Source organism: Sinohyriopsis cumingii, chromosome 3 (assembly GCF_028554795.1).
Source record: "Sinohyriopsis cumingii isolate HCF-2022 chromosome 3, ASM2855479v2, whole genome shotgun sequence".
In the NCBI taxonomy this organism is placed as follows: Eukaryota; Metazoa; Mollusca; class Bivalvia; order Unionida; family Unionidae; genus Sinohyriopsis; species Sinohyriopsis cumingii.
Window position 1 is genome coordinate 78846149 of NC_142963.1, and position 26708 is coordinate 78872856.

Here is a 26708-nt window from a genome sequence, read left to right on the forward strand (position 1 = left end):
CTAGTATAAGCAACAAAAGACAAACGCTAATGCCATTTCAGATTTATAAATTTGTTAATAATAACAAGCATTATTGCTAATACATGAATATTAAAATCTAATATCAAATACTACAATAATATTGCTCATAATGGCTGTCAAACAAATTTAACAGCAAAATATAGTAAACAATTCTACAATTATTATATGCTCATTTTTCTCTCCGTTAACTTTGCATTGTCAGAATACGAATTCGTATTCAGTCTTGAAGTGTTATAGCAAAGATATCATTGATTCGCTTTACTTCCAATGTTTTCTTACACAATTATTATTTGCCTTCTTTATTCATTTCACATAGAACATGTAGTAGCGTGTCGCAATTATTTTCATGATCACTTGACATACGATTGTAAAATACTGCACAATGGTTCTCTACTGCACATTATTTATAGACATTTCATAGTAAAACAAGGATTTGATATTTACGTATTAGTTACTTTTATTAGACACGATACTAGTAATTGGTAATTGGTACAAAAATGGGCCTTTTTGGATCAGGCCTTTTCGGACCGGGCCTTTTTAACCACTAGTCCGTTTTGGGCGTGGGCCTTTTTGGTACCGGTCCGTTTTGACCCTGATCCGAACCAGACTAATTGAAAAGAGACAAAAGACATCCGAATGAAACATCGCCGTGCAATCTCGGCGGCAGGTTTAACTTTAGCCGTGTTCGGGCGAAATTTTTAAGATGAAAACTACAAAAGAACTCGCTAGGTAGATACAAAGATTAACTGTTTAATCTTGGGATAAAGTAATGCAAATATAATGAAACTTAAAATGGTGCTCAATCCACAGGGGTTTGTACTCGTGCAATTCTGGGCCGCGACTTAGACCTACATGTAACAGTCTTGTAAGACATCGACGCTGATATTTATGTTGCTATGTCTTACATTGTAGGACTAGGCCGCGATTCTAAAAATATCATTTTCTGAGTAGCTAATTCAACAAATTTGAAAAATGTTATAAATTTCTGATAAATCGTACATGTTTGGAAAGTTCACGTCTTGAGAATTAAAAGTCTGAAATATTTTTTTAAAATACAAATGTTTAAATTTTGTAAACAAATTTGAAAGTTTGTTCACGAAGAAAAGTAGTTCTGCATGTAAGACCTCCACGCTGATATTTATGTGTTGGGCGTAAAGTGTAACGCTAAAATGTAAATAACATGTGATACGTCTTACATGCAGGACTAGAAGAAAAGGTGCTTGCCACGGGTGTTACGAAACATCAAAATCCTCAAACCCACCCCCAAATCCATTCAGATCCACGCCAAAATTGCATTGTGTCTACCGTCTCATCTCAAAATTGTATTGCTCCCTCCCCTGATTTTTTTCTTTACAAATCCGCATTCTTGTGACTGTTTGATTAATAATAAATACAAATGTAAATATGTTTTAAATAAAATTAGTACATGCAAATACAATTTCGTTTTTCTGATAACATTCATTTGTAATTTATCAAACTTTCAAAGATTAGTATTTCTGAAACAATTATATCATTATTGATTTTATTATTTGATAATGTTTTGGTCTTAATAGACATTGAAAGCAATATATCTATCTTGTTTATCTTGTGTGATAAGTACCATTAGTTTTAAAGTATGGTCAGGTAGATAAACAGCATTGTGGCAGATACTAATGAATGTTGTGGAGAAACTGTTGACGTGACTATTCTTCCACCCACAGAAAGAATGTTGAACCTCCACGACCCTTTAGAATTGCCTTGTGACCCTGATTTGGGTTGCATCCAGGGGGTTTGGAACCACTGTTCTACACAGTATGGTACATTTTCGATTTATACGCGATAGCAGTGGTATCTTGGGTCTTCAAGTTTGCGATCATCAGATTAGTAAATGAAAATACTTACCTTCAGTATATTATAGAAGACTTTTTTGTTGATCTTTGATCTTTAAGAAAATACATTATATGCCAAGTTTAGGTAATGGGCTAATTTGGCCCAGATTCCAATGTTTCATCTGAGATTTAAATGTGACATTTAAATTTGTTTTTAAAGATGATATTTCTTACTATTTTCTAAGTATGTTGAGCAGTTCAAATATGCATTTAAGGCAAAAAAACCTCGATAATATGCGTGCTAATGGGGTTATTATATAGAATGAAACCAAATAACTTCAAGAATGTTCAGGCATGGTCCTGGCTTTTAAAAATTTGTCACCAATAAAATCGCCAACCTCAATATTTTGTAGCCAATTTTCAAAAAATGTCGCCAGAGCAAGTAGTGCATATTTTCTCATGTCTATTAATGAAATAGGCAATGAAAAGTGAAAAAGAATGGATAGTTATTACTTTATTGACAACAAGCAATACAGCCATAATATTACAAAATAAATCATTACATGACTGTTTTGCTCTACTTCCGTTGTCTTGCATCACGCATTACCGTTAGTGCATAGGTATGACTGTTGTCACCAGAAATAAATGCATTATCAAATGTAGAATATTTACTTTCCTGACATCTACAGTCTCTCTCTCTTTCTCTCTCTCTCATTTTTTAAATAGAAACATCAGGTATTAAGCAAATCTATATTATGTATATTATTTTCCAAATAACAGTTTTGTAAGGAAGTTTAAATTAATGACATTTTAATACTAAAACGTTATGATCATACTTTGCAATGTAAGATAACTGATGTGTAATGTGACCGTCGCTTTCATGGCATTCGGGAATTAAATGCCACCCCCCACCCCCATGGCTAGCTTCACAAAGTACATCACCATCAACCAGGAGTTCGGAAATTTATTTTTGCCATACTTTACATGCTATGCTTTTAGTGAATTGCTTCCTAAATCCCAAGAATGATCACTGAATGCTGTAGATTTTTTCTCGACAAGCAAACTAGGATATCCATTCCTACAAATGAAACTTACACGAGTCAACACCTGGCATTAATGTACCATATATATAAGCATTAATTACCATAATTAAATTAAAGGAAGGAATGAAAAAAACATACAGAGCATATCTGCCCTAAAAAACTAATTTGGAATAAATATGTTATTTGGTAAGCAGTGTTAAATATGTATATATCAATTAACAATAAGGAAATGTGGTGGGCTATAAAATGTGGGAAATAGTTATCACATGTATGGTAGCTTGAGACCACATTTGAACCATTGACATAAATTCACCCTCATTTTAGGCATTGTTAATTATGACAAAAAAGGGCATTGCTTATTTATCAATCAGTTGCTAGTGCTTTCACTCACTGTATAACAGGCGGTTTCTTTCAAGTATGTCGAAGAGGATTGATTATTTATTTTATTGTTATTATGGGGTTTAATGCCTCTTTTCAGCACATGATAGGCTATGCATGGCGGCCAATATTAATGGTGGAGGAAGAAACCAGGAAGAACCACCAACCCACGAGAAGCTACTGGCAAGCTTTCTCACGTACCCACATTGGCCGACTTATAGCCTAGAAAAATGCAGACAAAGGTGAGATGGCAGTGATCTGTAACAGAGAGCACTTTAGACCACTCGGGGACCCACAAAGAGGCTTGAGTCTAACTTTTAGCTATTGTGCACTCTGAGTGCAGCTGACCATAATATGAAATGAGGGCATGTGGTGGGGGGGAATAACACACTCAACAGAGAGAAACAGCAAGTCCTTTGAGAATTTCACATGTATTCGACCCGAAAAATCTGTGAATATTTTGTCAAAGCAATGCTTAAATATGCCACAAGAATACACGCAGATGGTATGTCCCAATCTGCGTGTATTCGGATTCAATCTCCCAACTTGGTTTTTGAAAAGATTTATTTTTTGCATGACATGCTTGAATAACTATGGTATTGACTAAATTTATTTAATGACTATTTGAATTCTTTGGAAACCTTTCTGTACATTTGAAACTTTACCACAGAAGGGGCAGTTTTCTTTGGAATGTATTTGGATTTCTTGAAACTATTGGAATTGAAAGGACTTTTAAGAAAAAGGAATTCATTTACCATGCTGTAAGTTAATTTAATTCTTTCACTCCTGTTTTTCTGACAAATAAATTGTTTTCAATTATACAAGACCTGTTTGTTTTGTTTTTATCTTGTTGTGTAGTTTAGGTCCCTGGAGTTTAAAATGGGATTGATGGCAAAAGTAAAAGATCAATGAGCAAAATTAACTTGTCCTGCCTAGATTCATGTTTGGTGACACACTCCTTCTTATATCACAACCAACTGTAAATGAATTGACGACTTGTGCCTTGATACATATATCACAGTACATCTGCTTTAACTTTGTGTCATATCTCAGCCACGGATGTCCAAGTTTCCAGCTGTCCAGAAATTTTCAGGAACTTCATGATGTGGTGTTGCACTTGAAGCATTACTGCCATCACTACATGCAGATGATGTTGGACTGTCAGGTATAACATCAGGTTCAGTGACTGTCGTCTAATGAATTGCACTAAATCCAAATGCTGTTGATTTTGTTAACTTGCTCTTAGGATGAGATGATGAACATGCAACGGTAAACCTTCGTTTACCCATGATAAATTTGCATTGTTGACAGTATATAATTCTGATTGCTATTTTTTCCATTTGCTTTGTATTTATACACAGCAATCAGTACTTCAGAGGTAATCAGTTTTCTCTGAAGGTTCAGCAAAACTATTTTATTGGTACATTTTTAAAAAAACCATAAGGTTTAGCCATCATTTAATTAATTGTAGCTGTTTCTGTTTGTGTCTTCAGAGGTCGGTCGATTGTAGGTATAGTCCGGTAGCATCACTGAGTGTATCAACGCATACAGTACTCTGGCCAGAAGTCAGCATAAGCAGATTATGATATAACAATGCATTCATAAGAAGGTTTGTCAATATGAACAAAGGATTTGGTTATGTAACTAATTGGTTATGTAACAGATTCCAGTGCATTGTGCATCCAATTTTGTGGCTTCCTTTCATGGTCCTTTTGAATGTCTCCACTCCAAATCCATGATTGTATGTACATATTAAACAGCCAAAAAGGTTGTCACCCCAAAAATTGCCTGATGGTATATTTTTTTGCCAATAAGGAAATAAATTGCAATTTGTGACAATGGCTAAGCCCAGGACGATCCCTGATGTTTATTTTGCATGGGCGGTTTAGTAGTGAAATATTTGTTAAAGCAGCTCATTCAGCTGTATGCAAACTTTAAATAGTTTATTTTCTTAAAAATTAATAACATTACAAACACTGACAAGATCAAAAACAAATATGACTATAGGGTTCATACAGTAAAATTTTTATAACAAAAATGGCAGCGTTATCTCTGTTGAAAGATGAAATAAATGTTAAAAATCTTAGTTTAAAGTACATAATTTTATGTTTTCTGTGAATTCGTATTGAATTATTTAAGTGTGTGTAAATTACTGAAGAACAAATGTTGAAAATGTGGTCTATATAGTAACATATATATATAATCTTATTTTGTCCTTCATAAGTCTTACCCGCTTTACACTTTTTTTTGGTAGAACTATACCTTTTTGCTGGTTATTTTTTCCAATGGTCATAGAAAGTATAAATGATAAGAAATGTATGAAATAATTCATAGATTTTATATTTGTAAATTTACTAAGGATATGTAGGACATAATATCAGTGAAGTGAAAGCTCCAACCAGTTATATGCCCTGGGATGGGGCTGCTGGGTGTCCACAGATAAAGAGATTTTACTCAGAGGATACAAATTCAATGATACCAATAAAGTACCTTTTACTGTTGTTTACTCATCAATAACAAATTCTTTTAGGGATAAATAGATTTTTAGAAAACACAACTTGCATGAGGAATCAATGAAAACCATGTATGAAATTCAATGTATTACTGTTTGATATTGTTGGAAGTGGCCATACTGGCCTAATTTATGAAAAGTTTCAAAATGCTTTTACTTCAGACCATAAGTATATATTTTCTTTAGTTTGGTTCTCAAAAAATCTAAGGCTATGCTTCATATCTGTTCTATTCTGATTTCAGCTAGAAATGTACTTACAACTATCTTATGTAAATTTAAAAGCTCAGCATCAAGGTTTTACATTCTCAGACTATGTTTGCGAAAACAGTAAAGATTACTAACTAAATCAAATGTGTGTGGAAGTTCCATGGCTTTTCTTGTAATGATTCACCAGGTCTGAATCAACTCATAATTTGGACCAAATAAGCCTGTCATTTGGGTCAAATCAGCCAGCATTATGGACTTGCATGAAGCAATCAATAGACACGCCAGAATGAGTCCAGAGTATCCAAGGGGAGTTACTCTGATATCATGGTAATCACAAAAAAATTCTATATGGTGGCATAAACTTGTAATCAATTTTGTAAACTTATCTTGTGCACAATATAAAAATAAAATTAAATGTAGCTGGAAGTCAAGGAAACGTGCTTAACATATGTTGAAATAATTCAAGATAGTTAAAGTATAGTATTTAATTGAGAACAACTAACACCTTTGTTTAAACAGTGAGAACACCTAAAAATAATATGTCATCCAAACTGTAACATTTGAACAAAACTTAAAACGAGTCCAGTGTGGGCAGAAGTTAAATATTCCTCATATTTATAAAACAGTCAACTCACATCCCTATATTTTATCTGGCTGCCAGTCAAGATAGCATTCTTCATCATCAACATCATCTGACAATTCAGTTGCCACTACTTTTAAATGAATTGGTGCTACATCCTTGATGGTCCCTGATGTACTGGGAATTGCTTCTTCGTTTCCTTTGGAAAGTTTACAAATTTTCTTCCTGTTCGTTTCTAGTCTGCAGTTTTATTTATTACAGCCAGACTCTTATTTTCAGTAAGTTTTATCTTCACTGCTGTAGATTTCATAATATTAATATTGAAGTTCTTCAGAAGATTTCCAAAAAAGAATGGTGGAAAAATATTTGTTTTGGTTTTTGAATAATGGCATTTGTAATGTCCTTGAAAAAATGGAGACATGACTGGAATTTTACTGCCAGCTGACATTTGCTCCTTCTTTCCTTGTGTACAGGTTTCTTTCAGATCTGGTGTCAACTCATTTATCATCGTTACTTGACAATATTCTGATGCCATTTTGTTAGTTTGTTGGATGCAATCTTCTGTTGATGGGTCATCTTGCGCTTTCTTACTATACTGTATATTGGTGATAGCGCAACTTGATCATCTGAGATGGACATGTGGTCAAAAGGAATGTAGACTTCTTTTTAAATGTGGATATCAAATTCTCTGTAGCCAGTGTCTTTCAGGTAAAGCTTGCAGTTGGTTTAGCAGCTTGATATGATTTGTTACAGTCAAACCAGGATTATTTTTCATGCATGTTTGACATTTTGTGCAGTTGGTTACTTTAAATGGTCCAGAGATTCCAACTTCAAAAGGTTGTGTCAAATAGCTGGTGTGTATTCATAAGACAAACAGTAAAACATTGTTTTTTTCAGCCTGATCTGCTAAAATCAGCAAAATTTCAGACCTGTGTGACAGGCATCATACAAGATTAGAGTGGGAGATTTTGTCTTCCCAAAACAAACATTTGCATACTTGATAAAATGCTTTGTTAGATAATTCTGAAATATAGGTGAATTTGACCCTCAAGATTTGGACATTTCACCTGTAGATGCAGGACTGGCTCCATTCACAATATCATCATTCCATCTCTGTCCAGGAAACACAGAATGTGGAGGAATACTATTCCCATGTGCCTTTCCAGAGATAATTGTTGTGGCAGCTGAAGATCTTGGCGACGTAATGCATTGTGCTTTACTGGATTTGTTACAGATTATTGGCATTGGTGTATGTTCAGTGTTGATTCCTGTCTCATCTATATTGTAAATTCTCTCAGGTTTATCTTTCAAGTTATTGTTACTTAAATACTCCCAAGTTCTGCGTAATATATTGTCAAATTTTCTCTTAAAGCTCCCTTAGCTCTTGCTGTTGATATTTCCTTCATTTGACTGCCTTCAGTTCTGTCAATCTATTCATAAAGCTGTAAAACCAACCTTGGCATTCATTAGATTTAAAATGGCCCTACTGGATACATGTACTTGAGATGCTATAACCATATCCTATATGAGCCATGTATGTTATGTGGTAAAGTGATTTCTGCTCTTCATCCTTGTTATTGTTGTTGTTGTAGGGTTTAACGCCATTTTTCAGCACACAATAGGCTATACACAAAAGCTAGTATTAATGGTGGAGGAAGAACCCGGGAAAACCCTGGAAAGAACCACTGACCCATGAGAAGCTACTGGCAAGCTTTCTCACATACCCACATTGGCTGAATCCGAGACTTGAACCCAAGCAGACAGAGGTGAGATGGCAGTAATCCGTAACGGAGAGCGCTTTAGACCACTCGGCCCCTCAGGGCACCTCTTCATCCTTGAAGAATAATGGTGCATATCCAATAAAAGCATCAACTTTGACATTTCCAAGAGTTCTGTCTCTTAGAGTTTAGTCTGGAATTTTGTATAATATTGCATCCCAGTCCACTGTCATTCCTGTGTCGCTTCAAAAGCCCATCAAATGTTTGCTCTCATATTGTAGCTGTTTTTGCTCTGTATTCATGGTCTGAAATTAGATAGTAAGCATAATGGACAGACGTATATATAGATAGATTCTATTTAAATACGCACAATATAATAGTTATTTTAATCCATAGAAATGGTTTTCTTTGAAAATAACAATTTTAGAGTTACATATATATTTTATGTGCATATCTAATGCTATAATAGGTAATTTCACAATTTGATTTAACAGCACTTTAAAATCTCTTTAAAACCTTGGAAACCCACGACATTACCAAACTTAAGATTTTGACTCTTATCCGCTACCATCGATTAGATTCCTCAATTTTTGATAACTGTGGTAATTATATGATCTGACTCTTGGAAGACTTCATTGGACATAATCAGACGAAAAACTGGTTAACAGATAATATACACTTTTTGACTTGGAGAAGATATCAACTATATTTCAGAATAAGGGGTACAAACATGTTTGGAAATGAGTGATATTCATGGATTCATTTTTAATACAGTGTACTCACCAATAAACTGGACATTTTCCAGAAATCAAATGGCAAAGTAAAAGTACAAATTTAGGTCAGCTAGTGTATATATGGTAAAGACATGATAGGTGGTGTTATGCAGAAATATCAGAATACCACAATACCATAGAACCCACAATATCATGGGAACCTACCATATAGGTAAATTGTAAGCAACAATATGAGCCCATATACTCAAACTAGTTAATAAAAATTCTTTTTGGTAGGTATTGGGTTATTGAACTCAGCTATCCAGTTTTAAAATACTTGTTTGAATGTTAACTTTCTATTAACGATTTTTCAGGTGTATAAATAATTATTGGTTTAAAAAATAATTATGAATTACCATGGTACATAAAATATGTAAAAATCTTATTCAGAGAAAAGTAGAGGATTAAAAATTGTTTTCTTTTTTAATGGAGTAATGATATATTATATAAAAAAAAGAGTGTGAAAGATTACATACTGCAAAGTAGGTTATGTGTGAGAATGGTACCACAAAGAATATTTTAATGTCCAATACATGTACAGAAGACCGGTCAATGATATGCATTTTAGCTAATAGAAGTCAACTGTAAATGACTGGACAGCTGAGGATTTATAAGTAGTAAACAGTTGGCAACATTGTCATGACACAACTGCTACACTAAGTATAGCCGAGTAAAAGAAAATAGAGTATAATTGCTTGAAACAAGATAAAACACCTTGTTTTGATTAACGTTAAATCTGCAAAATAACAACTGTCGTTAACTTTGCAAGAATATACGGAGTGTGTGAGAAATTATAGTGGTAGAGTATTTCTGTTTTGCATGTGATAAGTACCTCACTGGTGCAACGTGGCAAGATAAATTGAATTTCAAATACAGAAGTATATTTGCATACAGAAACCAACATTAAATCATTTTTTTATATATATATATTTAGCCCACAGTGGGAATTGAGACAGCTTTTCTGTCAGTGGCTCAAGTAGTGATATCACATGTTTGTTAATACAGGGCTCCAAATTGAGACTAGCAAGCTAACATTTGGCTTATACAATTAGTAACTTGTTAGCCCCAGAAAAAAAACTAGAAGTTTCTTACTAGGGATAATTTGTATTTAGATTTCAGTTTTATTCATTGTGCCAGTGGACATTTTGAAAATATTAAAACTATCAATATGCTGACAAGAATAAATTTTAAGCCCTGTAACGTTTTGGTTAAAACTTTACTTTTGCATTTATTACATGAATCATTTTGAAGCTATGATGGTTCATTCTGTGATGTGTTTGGTTGCCTTGAAGACCATGGATTGAAGGTTATTATTACGTAGCAGATTTACACTGAAGTGTTTTTATTTGCTTATATTTCCTAACCTCCTCGATGGATTGTCTTCCTACTGTGTATACTCTTTTTTAATCTAATTCAATTCACTCTGCAACAAGCTCACTCAATTGTTTGACCTTTGGGTCATGGTAATATGTTCAACAGCAAACCTTTAGTCATGTACTTGAAATGAAAGCCCTGATGTTGATTTTATTTATTGTTGAGAATTTGACCTAGTTTTCGATATCCATGTGAGTATTGTGAGAATAATATATACACTATTTTCAGTCACTGTGTTATGTAATAGTGCATACACCGCTTATTCTCACATTTAGTAGTCAGGTATTTTTTTATCATGGTATGTATAGATTCAGAAGATCTATGACTGTTTATATTTTATCTCTCAAGTGATCTGTTTTAATATATTACTGCCTTCAGAATATTCTGATGATGTTAGATTCTAAGAAGTCATGTTGTAAAGGGTTTGATATCTTCAATATCTTGTTCCTTTTTGTTGACAAATAAGTGGTAGCATTTCAGACTGTCCATTTCCCAGTTTAATTTTCAACAGCCTCATTTGCACAAACGTGGAATAAACAATCATGTATATTTCACATTATTGTAAGCATTATGATTCTTTGAACTGATCTTGCATATTTTAAATTCTTAATTGAGCAATTTACAGTATATGTGTAAAAAAAAAATGATGAAAAATATATGTTTGTTTTATATTCTTTCAGGGAGCTTGGATTACTGAGGAAAAGAACCATTTCCAGCCCAAGTGTTCAACTTGGAAGAACTTCAAAAGTCAATGGTAAAATTAAATACAAAACATCATAAAAGGTCTTTGAAATGGCATTGTCATGGATGGGCACTTACATGCTATGTGCATTTAAACACTAAAGCATAATAGGTCTTGGAAATAGTGTTGTAATGGGTGGACATTTATACTATGTGCAATTAAATACTTGGCACCATAATAAGTCTTTGAAATGATGCGGACAGTTATACTAAGTGCAAGTAAATACTAGGCACCATAATAGGTCTTTGAAATGTTATTATCTTGGGCAGGTAAAAATAACGCAGTGAACAGTTTAATTGTATTACTATATATACTCGCATATAAGCCCATTTGCATATAAGCCGACCCCCAAACTGAACAGATATAAACACTAAAAAGTACATGACCCGCATATAAGCTGACCCTTAACTCCGAGATATCAAGATGTACGAGGTAAGTTCTAAATGTGTTTATTTTGGAAAACTTATATTTTAAAAAAATTACATGTATACTTATATTAAGTAATTTATTTAATTTTCTGTTTTCTTATTCTTTCTGCCTAATTTAGATTTGTGTATAATCTGATCGAATGATGACAAGAATTTAGCATTTACGAGTTGCTGTAATACTACCTTTCCCATTTGACTTGATTATTGTTTGTTTATGCATTATTGCATTTTATATCATTGCACCGGTAATTACATTTTTACTTTGCTTTGAAATTGTAAATACCTAACTCATTAAAATGTAATCCCAGTATGACAACACAATGAACAACAATACAGTTCAATTCAATACTCGCAATTAGGCTACTGAACTTATTTACATAATGGTGCCACCACACTTACATTGTACATTTGTTTATGTGTTAATTAAGCAAATCCCTTGGAGTCTAATCATGGACAGCATTGCGCTAAACTTTAATGGTATCTCCAAAATACAACAATGAAGTTTCAGAAATAATGCTTTGAAAATTATGCTGATACCATAAAAGCTGAGTTGTAGTTTGATTTGATGTAAGCAACCTTACACTGTACCTGTCACCTTTCACACCGGGAGGGGGGAAAAACCTCCCGATTTTTGGGGTCGCACCATCTTCTTACTGTTGCAGAGAACTCCTGATTATTACATTATGTCTTTGATTTTCATTTCTTCTAAACATGAAAAGTCCTAAATGTTCTGTTGTATCAACTGTGAATTATTGTTGTGACAAAATAATTATTTTACTAGAAAGAATTCGCTTTTTCACTAAATAGAATGTTACGTTTGAACAATATTCACGTAAATTAATGATTTATTTTCAGCTCTACAACAATACAAAATTAAAACATCAACCAGAACCCAAAAACTTTAACCACAACAGTAAAATCGTCCACAATTAATATCAATCCCAAGAGTGATCATGTTCGAATGCTGTTATCTCCATATGCTATAGCGCCATTCCCACAAAGGAAATCTACACAAGTGAACACCTGGCATTTTTATACCATATTTACCAATGTTAATTACCATGGTTAAATTAAAAGAAGGAATGAAAATACATACCACACATACAATGTGTCGTCAAAAACTAATTCAGAATGTATGTTTTATAGTAAACAATACTAAGTGCTTTATGAGTTGACAGTAAGAAATAAGGTCAGATATACAATGAGGGGGAAATAATTGCCATGAGTACGGTACCATGAAGCTGCCTATTTAGGTACCTTTAGTTCAACAAAATTTTGAATCCTTTATTTGCCTATCAATTGCTGGTGGTTGCATAACACACAAGTGTAGAATGTGGTTACTTTGAATTACGACGGAGGGCCAGTCATTTTCACAAAATAGTTGCATCGATTAGGATTAACTTTTAATTAGTCTTGCTGGCTTTCTTGCTTGTTTATTTAAGACTTATCTTTAGCTATTGTGCAGTTTGACCACAGCTGACCAGAATATGAAAATAGGGCGCATCACAGGGAGAAGTAGCAAGTCTTTTTGCAAATTTCATGCATATTGGACCAGGAAGATCAATGAATATTTGGTGAAAACAAGGCTTTAAAAATGCCATGAAAACCTCCAGATTTTAGGTCCCAATCTCTGTTTTTATTCAGTCTCTTTACTTGGCTTTTGAAAAGTTCATAGGTATGCCTTACACCCCGTTTTTACAAAACTGCGGTAATTGTGCTAATATGGAATAAAAGGCAATTACACATCAATGTACTAGTATAGTTGCTGGTCAAATTTCCTCTTATCACAAGCCAGTCTCAGGGTTTTAATGATTAACTGGCCTGTACTGCTGTTGCAAAATGACAGACAAATTCATGATAATCAACATAGGAGACGCCGAAACATCAAGCTTTCCATTGTGTGGAAAGTTATGATGTTTGTTCAGCCAAAACGCAAAACTAAAATTGATTGATGTTGATCTTAGTTGATCTATATGAGAATTTTAGCCTTTATTATTACCACTCTTTGTGAACATGTCAATTGACCACATGAGCCTGCCTCATGTAAGAACCAACTTCAGCCACTGGACTTGACTTACAACCTCATCAATCAAGCAGATTCATGCTGAATGGATAATTTTGGTTTGCTTGAAAAATTTTGAAAGATTGGACCCAGTTATCTGTGGTTTGCTTTGAGAATGTTGGAGTTGTTTAATTCAACAAATTTTGCAATTTTCTAAATTCATAGTTCAGGGCAACAATGATATCCATGAAAGTTGGTACTCCATGAAAATTAGTGACTGCATTAGATCTTGGGTAGGACATTGCCATGGGCAGGCAAACTGTACACTGTGTACAATGCAATACTAAGCATCGGAATAGGTCTTGTATGTGTCCTTGTCATGGGCAGGCTATTTACTGTATGCAATGCAATTCTAAGCATTGGAATAGGTCTTTGATTTGCCATTTTCATGGGCAGGCTATTTACTGTATGCAATGCAATGCTAAACATCAGAATAGGTCCTTGATATGCTGTTGTCATGGGCAGGCCATTTACTGTATGCCATGAAATACTAAGTATCATAATAGGTCTTTGATATGCCATTGTCATGGGCAGGCCAGTTACACACTGTATACATTCATGGCCTTGGTATCTATGATCCACTTTAGCTAATAGGGAATTGGGGGCAAAGCAATCAAGCAATAGCAAAATTGGAACTATTGTTGAGTTGGCACACTATCCATTTTAACTTGTCCCTGTTTTTGCCATGTATTTTAGTGGTTGCTTTTTCCCCATTTAATACCGGGTTGTTTAAATTTGTGAGTTCAGATTATGCTTTGAGTTTAGTCTATTTGGAATCATTGTTATTGCTATGCTCTTTTTATTAAAAAAATATAAGTATGGATACTGTATTTCAGGGTTTTTGTACTGTTGTATATGTCTTTTAGTAAAGTACAGTATTTCATCCTTTATCCTTGAAGATACCAACTTGAAAATTTGGGACATGTGAGAGGGTGTTCTGTAGATGTGCAAGTGGTTTTGGAATGTTGAATTCTGGGGATGAGGTTAGTAGGTTGGGAAGGTATTTACAAAGATCTCAAAACCATTTCTTTAGTATTGTAGTTGGAGAACTGAAAGTTGGTTTGTGCCATCAAGATTTGAGATATGTCAGGATAATGTGACTGAGTGTGACATCATTCTCATGTCTGTGGCATGATGTCCCAGTGCTAGAAATCACTATACACTGCCACACTGCAGACACTGTAGCAATATGACTAAAAAATCACACACAGATATATAATACATAATGGGTATTTGGATTATATTCTCAGGGATGAGGTAATGCTGCCCCTTTGTCGGGACTTTTAAACTGTTGAGAAACCCACATCATGACTATGCATGTCATTTATGGGCATAATGACATGAATTGATGTATTGATCCAACACAGTCCCTGGGGTAGAGAACTAACCTTTGGACCATAATTTGAAAACTATTAAGATCTCCACCATATATTGATATATGCACTTACTGGACATGAAGAGACAAATACACTTGTAATGTTGGTTCCTGTTTACCTTTAGTGGCATAGCTTGCAAGTATGGTGAGGGGCCCTGGATTATCAAGTGGTCTAAAGAACTTGCCTTTACATAACACTGACATCTTAACTCTGTTTGTGTGGATTTTGAGTCTCAGCTTGGTGATGGGTATGTGAGAAACTTGTCAATAGGTTCCTGTGAGTCAGTGGTGGAACTCAGCATATATCAATATATTTATGTTTTCAATTATTTTTGTATTTTTCAGTTCAGCATTTTTCCTACCTTGTTGTAATAGATTTTGAGTCAACTTGCTGGCAAGACGGAAAGTTCAGAACTCAGGAAATCAGTAAGTCTAAGATTGGCTTCCATATATCTTGTCTGTTTCATTCTAAACTAGTAGATATCAATTCTCTGAACTTGATAGACTTGTGTACTTGTCCTTGTGAAGACATTGTGTTGGAAGGGGCATATTATGGGTTCCATCCTCTAGGATCTCAAGAAAGTGATTACAAGGTTAAATTTATGAAAGATTCAATATATGGTGCTGTTTTAAGATTTAAAAATAAGAAAATGTGTGTGTGCAATTGTACTGGGAAGCCACGCTCAAGATATTTTTCATTATCACTGTGGATTATGGTTAGTGAGGGGAATGAGTGGGAGCAAGGTGGTTTAAGTGATACTGTTTCAGATTAGACAGTATATGAATTGTATGGATTGGAAATGGTGAGTCATTGATGTTTCTCAGATTTAACCTGGCTGATATTAGGAAACGGCTAATAATTTTGTATGATTACATTTTTTCATTGTATTGTATGGAAGTTACTCTGTATTGATAATAAAGTTTGCATGCCTGAACAAGTTATTACTACCATGTATCTAATAAATACAATTGATTAAAGACTCATAAAATGTACTGGAATAGTATCAGTCTTTACTTTTAAATGAGATACAAATGCAAGAATAAAAAATATTTGGAAAATAAAATTTTTAGAGAAATATCTTTACTGTATGCAATGAAATACTAAATATCATAATAGGTCTTTGATATGCCACTGTCATGGGCAGGCCAGTTACACACTGTATACATTCATGTTCAGGCAAGAGATATTTGTGATTGAGCTGGCATGTGATTTGTTTAGTTTTCATGAGCCCACATTAATGGTAAAGCAAGACATAGTGGTCACTTTACCAGTGTAGTTGTCATTATTAGTACTTTTCTTAAGGGTTTGGTTAATCTATTTCTGTTTTGATCATGGGCTTTCAAACAGGCTATTGCTTCTTTAAAGGAGACCAGAAACCAATGGAAATATTGAATAATAATAAAGGTACTATAGCAGTAAACCTTATTCTGAAGTATCATCTGCGACCAAAATGCCAATATTAAAATAATGGCCTATCTTCTAGGAGCTGAATTTCCGTGACCTCGTATGCAAAATTTCCACGCCTATTCGGTTACTTTCGGGATGTGACGTCATAGTAGCGACTCCAGCAGCCCAAGTGAGAGTTGCCAGAGTAAAAGACAATACCGTTTTGCGTTGCTTACGGGTGTAATAAAACATTAAGAAAAGCCAGTGGACAACATTTTTTTTTTCTTTTCCGAAAGATAAAGGCATAATGAAAGAATGGATACATTATTACAAACGTGTCGATTTCAAAGCAACACCATACAGCCCTATGTGCTCGTTACATTTCTCAAAGAACTGTTACGAGAGGGATTCTGAAAAAATGGCAGCTCAAGGATACCCAAATGCTAGGCCTAGACAAAAAGTTGGTGCTGTTCCAGACATAATGTTGAATATTTTAAATCCTGGGAAAAGTGTTGAACGTGCGAGTTACGAAAATAGGCAGAAGGCCAAGTAAGTGACCATGAAATGCAACAATCAATTCACAGATCTTTTATCTACACCAGCAGTGCTAAAATTAAATTGGATAGCCCGACACCCTGGGCCCCTCTGGTTTTAGCTCCGGCCCATCCTGTATTCAAAATGAGGTGCCCGTCAGGCTTGTCGAAACAAAAATTGTTTGCCTGAGGAAACTTTGATCGGGCTGGTGAAATTAGCAAATGTATTTTCAATATGTTGACATACATGCCTTAACACGGCACAATCTAAATCAAATCACTATTGTTCAAGGTGAAATTTAGATTTGATTTTAATCAAATGGAGGCTTTGCCAAAAATAATATTCAAAACCTGTCGTGTTTCGAGAAAACACAATTTTCAGTAATCTTATAAAAATTACAAATTTAAAAAAAATAATTGTATACATGTAGTATGTATAAACGGTAATTTGTAATGATTGGAACTGATATAAAACTATTCCTTGGGCAGTTTAAATAACAGCGATTAAAAGAAAAGAGGTCAAAGTTTCACATTAAATGGCTGACAATAGAAACTGGCGGGGGGGGGGGGGGACTATTGACCCAACCCCTTGCCCCAATGTGCGAGCGCCCATGGGACGTACCTTTTCTCCATGTGATACGCCTTATTATTCCCCCAGGACAAGCCCATTTTGCATATTCTGGTCAGCTCTGGCTAAATTGCAAAATAGCTAAAGTTTTGATTTATGTACGCAAACAATAAAGCCGCTGTGACTAATGAAAATACTCCATCCTTGCATTGATCTTGTGAAAAGGACTGCCCTTCAGACATACTTCAAAGAAACCCTGTTTGACAGTCTGTGTGTGTGTGTAAGCACCAGCAATTGATTGCCAAAATAAACGATGCCTATTTTGTTGTTACTTACGATGCCATGGACTTCAGGTTTAAGTCTTAATGCATGTAACACTGTTTGCTGAACAAAATATTTATTCAGAATTAGTTCTTTAGGGTCACATATACTGCATGGTATATTTTGTTTTATTCCTTTTAATTTAATTATGGTAATTAAACTTTACATATCCGGTCGAGGAATGTTAGGTGTTAACTGGCCAAGTTTCTTTGGCAGAAATGGAGATGCGATTTTGTTTGCAGAGAAAATTTCACAGTGATCATTCATTTAAGCTAATTGGTGACAATTGTATTCTTTTAATTTTGTTATACTAAAATACTGTTGTAGTTGTTTAAAAACATCTGAAATTTACTTGAATAATGATTAATTTTCACGTTCTATTTACTGAAGAAGAAAAAAAAAAGAAAAATAAATGTTTTGTGATATTAATTATTTCCTCCAGTGCCTGATTTAGACGTGTGTGCGTGTGATTTGAATTTTTAACGTAGCTTTAACAATTTTTCAGTCATATCACTACAATGTCTGCAGTGTGGCAGCTTAGACTGTGGATTGCACAGGTTATATCTATTTATAAACGGTTTGGGGTTGGTTTTTTCTTAGGTTATATCTATTTATAAACGGTTTGGGGTTGGTTTTTTCTTCTTCTGACAAATGAAAATTGACAGACATAATGTAATTATCGGGACTTCGCTGCGAAAAATTTAGAGATATTACGAGATCAGGATGTAGATGAGGAAATACCCCCAAAATCAGGAGGTTTTTCTCCCAGCTTGAGAGTTGACAGGTATGAACTGTCCGGGCTTGTGGAATTTCAGTCAGGGCTTGAGTTTATTTAAGTCACCAGCCTGGGGCCTGTGCCTAAAAGAATTCTTTTAACACTGACCAGTACAGTACATAAACTATTATATCAGGCTGCAGATTCAAGTTTTGAATGTGCAACCCAAATGTGGTCTCCTACCGTCTGCCTCGCTCGCCAATGTTTATGTTTGTATTCGAGGACTGGCTAGTGTTGCGTCACGGTACCACGGGATCTGTCGTCTCATTAAAACTCGGAAAAACTCGGCAATTTACGGAATCATGGTATCTTCCATGCAATAAAATCACTACCCGCTTACGATATTTAATTTATAAACATGTCAGTCAAATTAAAATCTGTGGAGAATTACATACGATGAAGGAAAATTTTGATTTCTGGTCTCCTTTAAGTTCAAAACAGTAAAGTCTGACCATTATGGAACCAGAACCTTCAGCATCTAAATGTCCCTTAACATTTTGAGCTATAATAAGGTTTCTTTCTCCTTCTTTCATGAAAACATTAAACACTCTTAGACAGTTCAAAATCATGAGTATTATAACATTCAATGTTTTTTCTACCTGCAGTTGAGTTCCCAGCAGTTTTGTTGAACACTGAAACAGGTCTGATAGAAGGGGAATTCCGTCACTATGTTCAGCCTCAAGAAGATCCTATCCTCAGTGAGTTCTGCACAGAACTAACAGGAATTAATCAGGTTAGTGTGGAGCAACTGTAAGTCATAGCTTTTTATCATCATCATAAAAAAAAAAATTACATTTTCAAAATGGAATATTTTCGCATTAACATTATGCATATTTGAAAATGATGTTCAGGGTTCCCATGATTCTGTGAATAAGTCGGGAGACATTATTTTAAAAAATTCCCGACCGTGAAAAGACCTGGAATTTTTCAAATATTGATGAAAGTCTGGAAAAACCAGGGAATTTTCCACCACCACTTGACGCACGCAACATCACGTAACTGAGTTGTAACTAAACTGAGTTCTAACCAGAAAATTCAGAGGGTGCAGTATGTATCATTTGGATGCTTGCTATAAACATATATGCTGAGTCAATCCAAATGCTCAGTGGATTAGACTCATCTAGTAGACTTTAATATTCAGTCAGCTTGATATCAGTATCTTTTTTACGTGGAAGCTATAAAAACCACTCTAGCATCACAAGAGGCAAACATCGTGTTGGCAAAGCGTAGCTGCTTACCGGATGGTCTAGCAAACTTTAAACACTGTTAGATCAAGTGATACATGCATGAAATGGATATGAAAATTACTTATTGTCTTAAAAATTGTGAGTATTAAAATCGGAGTTGAATAAATGTGACCTGGTACTTGCGATTTGCATTGCTAGTCACATGAGTAAACACAATCTAGCAACCCACATTTTCAAATGTTGTAGAGAAGAAAAAAATATTTAATTAAAATTGTATACTGGTTGTAATCAAAATACAAAAATAAAAGAACACAAAGTTTTTCATATTTATTTATTTTGAGAACAGCTTCTGGAATTTTGTTGCTTGATAAATCAGACTGGCAAGATTGCTGGTTTTTACAAAAAGTATCTGACTTTCATTTTATATAATTGAATTTCTCTACAACAACATTAAAATGGAGTTTGTTGTTTATATGATGTGACTAATAGATTTCCGATGTTGTTGCTTGAGATTTGTGAAGTGACTAGTAATGCAAATGGCGAGTACCGGGTCAGGTTACATCGATGCCGTAGTTTGGTCTAGTCTGTCAGCGGAATAAAGACATAACGAGAAAATAAATCATTTTTCTATCGATATAACATAAGTTTAAATTTTCTAGGCTCGCTGGTAAGCGACTACCATATGTTGCTACCGCACTGCAGCAGCAAATTCCAAATTTTCTATATGCAATTGCAACACCACACCCCAACCTAAATGTCCCAAATATGAAAAATGGGGTGGGAATATTTGGAGGAAACCCAGATTAAAATACAGACTGCTATTCGTTTTAATCCAAATTATATATTAAAAAAGTATTCGAGCCCCTGTATCAATACAGGTTTGGGGACTGGTTTAACGAATTACAAGAAGACAAGTTGATTTTATGGAAAATTCAGTACTTGTTTATACAACAGTATATAATTTGAAGGTTTTTTGTCCAAATTTAAATCAATCCTTTTGAAAATGTTTTTTAAATGATGATTTTTAACGAGATCTTCTTAAGGAGATTAGGGTGTTTGATAAATCTTTCTTGGGATTTTATGGGCACAGATAAATTCAGGGTTAAACTCTCTTTGGTGCAAGGCAAGATTCTAATTTTGAGTTAGGTTTTTATACTGTAATAGGAAATGTTTACTTTCTATAAGATGATACATATATATATATATATATATATATATATATATATATATATATATATATATATATATATATATATATATTACTATAGAATTCTTTAGAATTAAAGGTTTGAAAGGAAACAAAAATAATGTATGTTCATATGTTGTTCCCACTTAGCAGGTCAGCAAAATAAAGTTAGAATTTTTATTTTGTACATTTAAATGGCTTACATGCCAATTTAAAGGAATATAATTAAGCTTGTTTCGTGTGATACATTTTGTGGTTTTGTACATGATCATCTTTTCTGGCTTAGATATTTTGGAGAGTCTTGAAAGAGGACCATCTTTAGATTTAGAAAATGCATGTTTTATAGTCTAAAATGTTCTTTAATTCCATTCAGTAATAGTCATATGTGAACCTTGAATAAATTAATTTCATCCTGGAAAAAGCCTGGAAATTTATCTTTAGAAAAGCGTGGGAACCATGGATGTTACAACTGATTCTTTACAATTGTGTTGTCTTTTTAAAAAGAACATTTCAGATGGTTCTTTTTTTAACATGAAAATTTTAAGCCCGTGAAAATTACATTATTGTAAAGGTATATTCTATATAATATCAGTTGTATGAGATCTAAACAATAAAATCTTAAGAACTAAGTAGGAGGTGTAAAGACATCTAGTTATTGTGTGTAGAAAACTGCCTGTCATGAACATGTGATCACTATTTATGGCATTCCCTGTCACCTTATACCATGGTTTAAAGACTTACAAAAATGGTACTAACAGCTGCCTCGCTTGGTGCTCAGCATTAAGAGGTTAGTGTTAGGACTGGTTGGCCTGGTGTCAGGATAATGTGACTGGGTGGGACATCATGCTACATGTCTGCGGCATGATGCCCCAGTGCTAGACATCACTATAAACTTTCACACTGCAGACATTGTAGCGATATGGCTGTATTATTTTTAAAGCTTCGTTAAAAATCCAAATCACACACACATTATACAAGGGTTATGTCCCTTGTTGGAGCTATGGTAAAAAAAAAGTAGGGGACTTTATTATTATGATTATTTCAATGAAGTCTTGCACAATTTAGTGCATATTTTGAATATGACATCATCACATTGCTACCCATTACCTTGTGTTAGCTTGTAACTCTTTTTATTGAATTATGTCATAGAATAGATTCCTATGGTTAAAAAAAAACCTGATAATTTGTTTTGGTAATAATTTTTGCCTTCACTCAACTGTTTGAAATCCATATCAGCATCATATACTTTCCTTCTTTCCTGTGACATTCCTGCCTTTGGGTCATGCCCCTGGTTATGGTCATTGGATTGTTGTTTTATTCCCTTTAACACATTAACCCCTGGAGGCTTTTGTCATTTTTGCCTGAAAATCGAGTAGGAAACACATTTTGAAAGCTATTTCTGAATAGATCCGAAAGCACCAAATCCCCGGTGATCTTTCAATAACATACTGCCTAGTTGTGTTAGAAACATAGTTTTTCATTGGCTATTTGACTCGCTCATGAGCAGAAGGGTAAAAGTTGGATTAATTTTTTTTTTTTGTTGCTAAACGGAGCCATTATTTTTGTATCGAGACCACTCTTTATTCCAAATGCCCATCTTATCCTACTTTTTGCAAAGGCTTATCTGTCGGTTTGCCTTAGATCTGAGACCAAAAAGTCTCAAATCTGGATGCAAAATTGGATTCCGACCATGGGAAAATTTTGGGTAGAAAAAAATCGGGCCATGACGCTACATAGCTCGTCAGTAGGCTACTACCTCCTGCCCCGTTAAAGTCGTCACTAGGGGTTAATGTGTTAATACATTGACAGATAGTCTCCAAGGTATATCATGTATTTCTTAACACAAAGAAATCACTTTAAGAAATATAAAAACTTATTTGGTTGGTGAATCAGAAGATAAAAGATTTTGATCTTATATTGGTGCTTGTAAGATTGTAGTGAGATTATGGTAATTTACCTGTATCTCTTTTAACAAAATATCTTAAAATAAGCATCAAGTTAATATGGTTATAATTTCATATGTGACATATATAATACATTTCAAGTTTTCATATGTTGGGGGTGATTTGGTCATTGGCCTGTTTCCTGTGGGTTTTGGGGAAGGCTAGTTAATGCTGACAGCTACCTGTTCATGGGGTCAGTTAAATTTTCCAAAGTTAATAAATTTGATAGGACTAATTGATTTCCATGTGAGCTGGCACTGCTGACCAATGTAAGAATCCATCTTAAAGTTGACCTCTGAGATATAATATTGTCTTAATCTTTCAACTGTCAATTTTGAGGATAAGTTGAAAAAGATTTTTTATGGTTGTTTCCAGTGTGGAGAACCTTTATGTCTTCAGCCTGATGTATTATAGTTTTGCCTATGAATAGTGAGACATGTACACATTGTCAGTAGTGGTATTGATGGTAGCAATGCCATTATTGGTAAAAATGAATCAGTAAAATTACATATCTTTGAGATCAGTTCCGTTATTCCACTGAAATTTTGGGATAATTTTACTGATTGTCTAAGGTGCATCCTGATATGTTAGGTATGTTCCTGCATATGTGTATCCTGATATGGGAGGTGTGTTCCTGTGTAAGTGTATTCTGATATGCTAGGTGTGTTCCTGCATAAGTGATCCTTATGCCAGGTATGTTCCAGTATAAGTGTTTCCTGATATGACAGGTATGTTCCTGTATAAGTGTTTCCTGATATGACAGGTATGTTCCTGTATAAGTGCTTCCTGATATGCCTGATGTGTTCCTCTGTAAGTGTATTCTGATATGACAGGTGTGTTCCTGTATAAGTGTTTCCTGATATGACAGGTATGTACCTCTGTAAGTGTATCCTGATATGCCAGGTATGTTCCTGTATAAGTGTTTCCTGATATGACAGGTATGTTCCTGTATAAGTGTTTCCTGATATGCCTGGTGTGTTCCTCTGTAAGTGTATTCTGATATGCCAGGTGTGTTCCTGTATAAGTGTTTCCTGATATGACAGGTATGTACCTCTGTAAGTGTATCCTGATATGCCAGGTATGTTCCTGTATAAGTGTATCCTGATATGACAGGTGTGCACCTCAGTAAGTGTTTCCTGATATGCCAGGTGTGTTCCTGTGTAAATGTATCCTGATATGCCAGGTATGTTCCTGTATAAGTGTTTCCTGATATGCCTGGTGTGTTCCTGTGTAAGGATGTAGCTATATCATCATAATACTGTTTACAAAGAGCCACCTCATTCTTGTGAACTATTATTTGTTTTAGTCTCACGGTCAAAGTATTCTGTGAATTCTAGACCTGATTTGTTTTAGTTTAGGTTAGTGTTTATGGTACAGTACCACTTTGAAGACTATCTTATGCAGAGGCAGGTAGAGTAAAATTCCTTGACCAAGGGCTTACCATTGTAACCAGTCCTCATTTATAAGATAATGGGATTTGAAATCTCACCCCATTGGTTAGAAGACTAATACCCTCCCTACTGATACACTATGGCTCATTAGAACCTAAATGAGCCGACACTGTACCATATCTATTAGAACAGTAGCAAATCTGTGAATATGATCTTGGACGCCTTTTTTTTTCTTCAGGCTCAGGTTGATGAAGGAATTCCACTTCCCATCTGTCTCCGAAAATTTTCCCATTGGCTTGACAAGTTGCAGAATGAAAAGGACCTTAGATTCAACAGCTCTGATCCTCACAAAAACAAGGGAACCTTTGTTACTTGGTCAGGTAAACCATCCACACACAAAAAGTTTGGTCATGCTATCAGTTTTTTCAGCAGCATTTTTTAATAAAAACTAAAATTTTGAAGATTTTAATGACAGATACAGTTATAATTACTCACTTTTGTGCAGAATATTTGGTTAAATTACTCTACTTGTTTTAAATGTTTTAAATTATGTTTTGATTACTTTTGATCTGATTTGTCAATAAAAATTTGAATATCTTTCAATTTGACTGATATGATACAAGATATTTTAAATGAAATTTATTAAATTACACTTACTTGCATCACAATTATATTTGATTTTTCAATTATTTAACAATTGGAACTCTGTTAAGATGTTTACAGTTGCCCTATGTCTGAGAAATTGTGGTAATGTTGTGATGAAAACAGTACAGTTTGATTGTAAATTTTTTTGTACAAAATGTTGGATACATATAGTCAGGGCTTTGTGTCAGGGTTGTGCATTGGGATCACACATATTTTTATAGTGTTAAAAAACTATACTGGTATAGACATTTGTCTTTACAATATAAACCAAAATTGTTTATACCATGGGAAATGTTTAACAAACTTTCTGAATTTCTCTTTATTTCTTAAGGAATGTTATTCCTGTAATCTTTCTGTTTCAGACTGGGACCTTGGAGTTTGTTTGCTGTATGAGTGTAAAAGAAAACAGATTTTGAAACCTATACAACTCAATAGTTGGATTGACCTGAGAGCAACATACAGGGTAAGAATTTAGTTTGCATGAAATATATAGTCAGCATCAAAAGTATTGGCCATGTTATTTATATAACCTGGTTTTGGAATCCTTAGATGACAGTGAATGAAATCTACTTTTGGTGTGTGTGTGTGTGTGTGTGTGTGTGTGTGTATATATATATATATATATATATATATATATATATATATATATATATATATATATATATATATATATCTGGGTACACTGCTGATTTTTCTACCTTGTTTGTATTACTTATGATTTTAAGTGATCAGCGTAGACCCTGATCTCCCAGTGATTGAAACAACAGCATAGACCCTGATCTCCCTGTATTGAAACAACAGCATAGACCCAGATATTCCAGTGCGCTGTGTGATGGAGAGAACAGCTTAGACCCTGATATCCCAGTGCAATATATGATTGAAACAACAGCATAGACCCAGATATTCCAGTGTGCTGTGTGATTGAGAGAACAGATTAGACCTTGATCTCCCAGTGCAGTATATGATTGAAAGAACATCATAGACCCTGCTCTTCTAGTGCACTGTATGATTGAGAGAACAGCTTAGACCCTGATATCCCAGTGCACTGTGTGATTGAAAGAACAGTTTAAACCCTGATTTCCCACTGTATGATTGAAACAACAGCATAGACCCAGATATTCCAGTGCACTGTGTGATTGAGAGAACAGCATAGACCCTGATCTCCCAGTGCAATATATGATTGAGAGAACATCATAGTCCCAGATATAACAGTGCACTGTGTGATTGAGAGAACAGCATAGACCCTGCTCTTCCATTGCACTGTATGATTGAGAGAACATCTTAAACCCTGATATCCAAGTGCAATATATGATTGAGAGAACATCATAGACCCAGATATTCCAGTGCACTGTGTGATTGAGAGAACAGCATAGACCCTGATCTTCCAGTGCAGTATATGATTGAGAGAACAGCATAGACCCTGCTCTTCCATTGCACTGTATGATGAGAGAACAGCTTAAACCCTGATATCCCATTGCACTGTATGATTGAGAGAACAGCTTAAACCCTGATTTCCCACTGTATGATTGAAACAACAGCATAGACCCAGATATTCCAGTGCACTGTGTGATTGAGAGAACAGCTTAGACCCTGATATCCCAGTGCACTGTGTGATTGAAAGAACAGCTTAAACCCTGATATCCCATTGCACTGTGTGACTGAAAGAACAGCATAGACCAAGTTATCCCAGTGCACTGCGTGATTGGGAGAGCAACAGAGGCCCAGATATTCCAGTTTACAGTGTGATTGAA

The 26708-nt window shown here is 34.6% G+C and overlaps 1 protein-coding gene and 1 pseudogene across 1 annotated transcript in view; one reads left to right on the forward strand and one right to left on the reverse strand.

Moving 5' to 3' along the window:
* The first annotated feature begins 661 nt into the window (after positions 1-661).
* Positions 662-26708, forward strand: part of LOC149803164 (ERI1 exoribonuclease 2-like) — a 38969-nt gene continuing 12922 nt past the window's right edge. Inside the window, exons 1-6 of the mRNA XM_089953894.1 lie at positions 662-750; positions 11095-11168; positions 15367-15447; positions 19211-19338; positions 24551-24692; positions 25320-25420. Of these exons, the coding sequence (XP_089810020.1) occupies positions 725-750; positions 11095-11168; positions 15367-15447; positions 19211-19338; positions 24551-24692; positions 25320-25420 (552 nt within the window). The 5' untranslated portion in view covers positions 662-724. The remainder of the gene's footprint in view (positions 751-11094; positions 11169-15366; positions 15448-19210; positions 19339-24550; positions 24693-25319; positions 25421-26708) is intronic.
* LOC149803165 (uncharacterized) lies at positions 7229-7987 on the reverse strand (annotated as a pseudogene).